Here is a 3740-nt window from a genome sequence, read left to right on the forward strand (position 1 = left end):
TAGGAGGTACCATAGGCATTTTCTTTTCAGGAACCTCTTCTTTGGGAGCCTCAGGCACTTAAAAGATATTAGTAAAATGACATTTATGAGTTATGAAGACCAGGATAAAAAAATATTTTCAGAAGAAGAAGAGTTATATCTTCTTCAGTCTAAGGCCAGTGAGAGATACCTTTAACACGTGGGACTTCTGGCTTTTTAGGAGGTTCTACTGGTACCTTCTTTTTGGGGATAACCTCTTCAGGAGCTTCAGGCACTTAAAAAATATTAGTAAAATGATGTTTAGAAATTATGAAGACCAGTAGAACTAAACATTTTCAAGAAGAGAAGAGTTAGCTTCTTCAGCTTATGGTCTGTGAGAGATACCTTTAACAGGTGGGACTTCTGGCTTTTTAGGAGGTTCTACTGGTACTTTCTTGTCAGGAAGAACTTCTTGAGGAACTTCAGGCACTTCAAAGATATTAGTAGTTTTCACTTAAATTAGTCAAGAGCAGTGGACTAAAATTGTTCCCAAGAACAGAAAAGATATTTCTTCAGCAGAATAAGGACAGAGGTGGCAAGTACCTGTAACTACTGGGACTTCTGACTTTTTGGGTGGTGCCTTAGGAATTCTTTCTTCTGTGACAATTTCTCGAGGAGCTTCAATCACTTAAAAGATATTAGTAGTTTTACAGTTAAGTTAATATAAAACAGTGGATTAAAATTGTTTTCAATAGCAGAAGAGATATTTCTTCTGGGTTGAATGAGATGAGAGTGAACAGGTACATGAAACTATGGGGGCTTCTGGTGTTTTTGTGTGATGTTTTGGACGTTTTCTTTTCTGAGACTTAAACATATTTTTTGAAAACTATTTATTGTGACTTGGGTAAAGGTTTGTAGAACAAATCAGATTCTCCATCCAACCGTGTCTCCACATTTTATGTCACTGATTGTAATTCCTACAATGTAATATCACTAATTCCACTTCTCTGTGCTTCCAATTTCCAATCCTCCTTCTTTCCTGACACTTCCTGCCTTCTGAACTTTATCCTTGGGCAAATGCTGCTCTTTTGATATTAAATAGTTAATTCTTCTAAGAAGTGAGTACCTCCTTAGTGTTATTGTTCACCTCATCTGACTCTAAGGACCCTATAGGACAGAGGCTGGAAATCTTTATGGAAGTACATTGTCTTTATATTGCTCCTGAGGGATGGCTGGTGGGTTTGAATTGTCAATCTTTTGGTTAGAAGCCAATGCAAAGCCCATTCAGCCATCGGGGCTCCTTATTCACCTTAAAGATCTGTTTCTTGTTTGGCTGAAAATTGAACCACAGGGGTGAGTTAGTCCTAGACCTGAAGGGTGACTAACGACTATAATCTATGAGGTTTCACTAGTCTCTATCAGACCAGTAACACTGGTCTTTTTTAAATGGATTTGAGTTTTGTTCCACATTTTTCTCCCACTCTACTCAGGATCTTTTATGGTGATCTTTCAGAGTGGTTTGTAGCAATAACTGGGTACCCTCTAGTATTTTTGATGTCAGGATCTTGGAGGCTGAGATTTACATGTTCCGTTAGTCCCTAGGACTAATTGTTTCTATGCATCTTTGGTTTCTTCTTTGCTCAGGACTGGGAGAGACCAATGGTTGCACCTTTGATGTCCACTCATAAGCTTTCAAGACCCCAGTTGCTATTCATCACAGAGCATTTCCCTTGTGGACTATGTTGTGCCAATTAACCTCAATATCCCTGAAACTATGGCTCTGAACCCCCAGCCCCACCAACTCATTCTCTTAAAGTGCTTGGTTATGCCTAAGAAGGTTACATAATATTGTCCCCTGTATGCTCAACCACATTCATAGATATATTTATAGCATAGGTAAATACATACATAGAAATAGCCTCTCTCAAACTTATACATATGCTTATGGATATAATCCCATTCTCCTTCTCACACCTGTTCACCCTGAGTTCTGGGACAACATTTTGAGGAACTTCAGGTACTTGAAAGATATTAGTAGTTTTATCCTTAGGTTAGTGAAGAGCAATGAACTAAAATTGTTTTCAAGAGTGGAAGAGATGTTTCTTCTCCAGAATAGTTAGGTTGGGCTTCTCTGTATCTGTAACTGGTGGAGCTTCTGGTGTTTGGGGCAGGGCCTTGGGAATTTTCTTTTCTGGCACTTCTTGAGGAACTTCAGTCACTTAAAAGATATTCATATTTTTGTATTTTATAAATAGTAAAGGCATATGCTAAAATGATCATTAATATAAGACATTTTTTTCTTCTTCTTGACAGAACAATTGGAATAAATACCTTTAGCAGGTGGGGCTTCTGGTTTTTTGGGCACAGCCACAGACACTTTCTTTTCAGGTATAACATCTTTAGGAGACTCAGGAACTTTGAAGATATTAGTATCTTTTAGTCAAACATTAAAGGGGGAGTATCAACAACACATTTATCCAAATAAATATAATTTACAAGACAAGTAGACACGTCTAGATAGCACACTCTTTCCCCAGCCCCTTGCAGCAGGTGATCAGCAACATGTAGGAATAAATAAATACCTTTCGCAGGTGGAGGTTCTGGTCTTTTAGGAGGTGTCACTGGTACTTTCTTCTCAGGGATGGCTTCCTGCGGCAGCACTTCAGGCACTTGAAAGATATTATTATTTTGTGTTCACAAGGTGAAAACAAATGATGACAATATTATACAATCATACACCAATTACCTTTTGGAAATTTACAGACATTTGTTTCCTTTAGAATTAGATCACCACTTATACTTTCATAGTTAAAATAGCAGTTATCTTTTCCCCTAGTTTGTATACCTTTGACATTACCTGCAGGAGGCGGACTTTCAGGTTTGGGGGGGATCACTTCAGGCACCATTTTTTCTGGGACAGCTGCCTTTGGCACCTCGGGTACTTTAAAGATATTAGTATTTTTGTGATTAGACAGTACAGTCAAATGGACAGGATCAAACACACAGACATGGGGGTGACTACCTTTGGCTGGTGGGGCTTCTGGCTTTTTAGGAGGCACCACGGGCACTTTCTTTTCAGGGATAACTTCTTTGGGAGCTTCAGGCACTTAAAAGATATTAGCAAGATCATATGTAGGATTTATGGAGATCATGAAAACAAAATATTTTCAAGAGCATAAGAGTTTATCTTCTGATGTCTAAGATCAGTGATGGATACCTTTAACAGGTGGGATTTCTGGCTTTTTAGGAGGCACCACGGACACTGTCTTTTCAGGGATAACTTCTTTGGGAGCTTCGGGCTCTTAAAAGATATTAGTAAAATCACATGTACAAGTTATGGAGACCATGAGAACAAAATATTTTCAAGATCACAAGAGTTTATCTTCCGATATTTAAGATCAGTGATGGATACCTTTAACAGGTGGGATTTCTGGCTTTTTAGGAGGCACCACGGGCACTTTCTTTTCAGGGATAACTTCTTTGGGAGCTTCAGGCACTTAAAAGATATTAGTAAGATCATATGTAGGATTTATGGAAACCATGAGAACAAAGTATTTTCAAGATCACAAGAGTTTATCTTCTGATGTCTAAGATCAGTGACGGATACCTTTAACAGGTGGGATTTCTGGCTTTTTAGGAGGCACCACGGACACTGTCTTTTCAGGGATAACTTCTTTGGGAGCTTCGGGCACTTAAAAGATATTAGTAAAATCACATGTACAAGTTATGGAGACCATGAGAACAAAATATTTTCAAGATCACAAGAGTTTATCTTCCGATAT

The 3740-nt window shown here is 38.3% G+C and overlaps 1 protein-coding gene across 1 annotated transcript in view; it reads right to left on the reverse strand.

Moving 5' to 3' along the window:
- LOC102841613 (titin-like) overlaps positions 1–3740 on the reverse strand; it is a 305333-nt gene that overhangs the window by 139260 nt on the left and 162333 nt on the right. Inside the window, exons 170-182 of the mRNA XM_006866702.1 lie at positions 3566–3649; positions 3371–3454; positions 3176–3259; positions 2981–3064; positions 2816–2899; positions 2541–2627; positions 2290–2373; positions 2103–2176; positions 1931–2003; positions 562–645; positions 364–447; positions 170–253; positions 1–57 (exon numbers count right to left, since the gene is read on the reverse strand). The exon at positions 1–57 is cut by the window's left edge and continues 24 nt beyond it. Of these exons, the coding sequence (XP_006866764.1) occupies positions 1–57; positions 170–253; positions 364–447; positions 562–645; positions 1931–2003; positions 2103–2176; positions 2290–2373; positions 2541–2627; positions 2816–2899; positions 2981–3064; positions 3176–3259; positions 3371–3454; positions 3566–3649 (1047 nt within the window). The remainder of the gene's footprint in view (positions 58–169; positions 254–363; positions 448–561; positions 646–1930; positions 2004–2102; positions 2177–2289; positions 2374–2540; positions 2628–2815; positions 2900–2980; positions 3065–3175; positions 3260–3370; positions 3455–3565; positions 3650–3740) is intronic.

This window comes from Chrysochloris asiatica, unplaced genomic scaffold, assembly GCF_000296735.1.
Source record: "Chrysochloris asiatica unplaced genomic scaffold, ChrAsi1.0 scaffold00094, whole genome shotgun sequence".
In the NCBI taxonomy this organism is placed as follows: Eukaryota; Metazoa; Chordata; class Mammalia; order Afrosoricida; family Chrysochloridae; genus Chrysochloris; species Chrysochloris asiatica.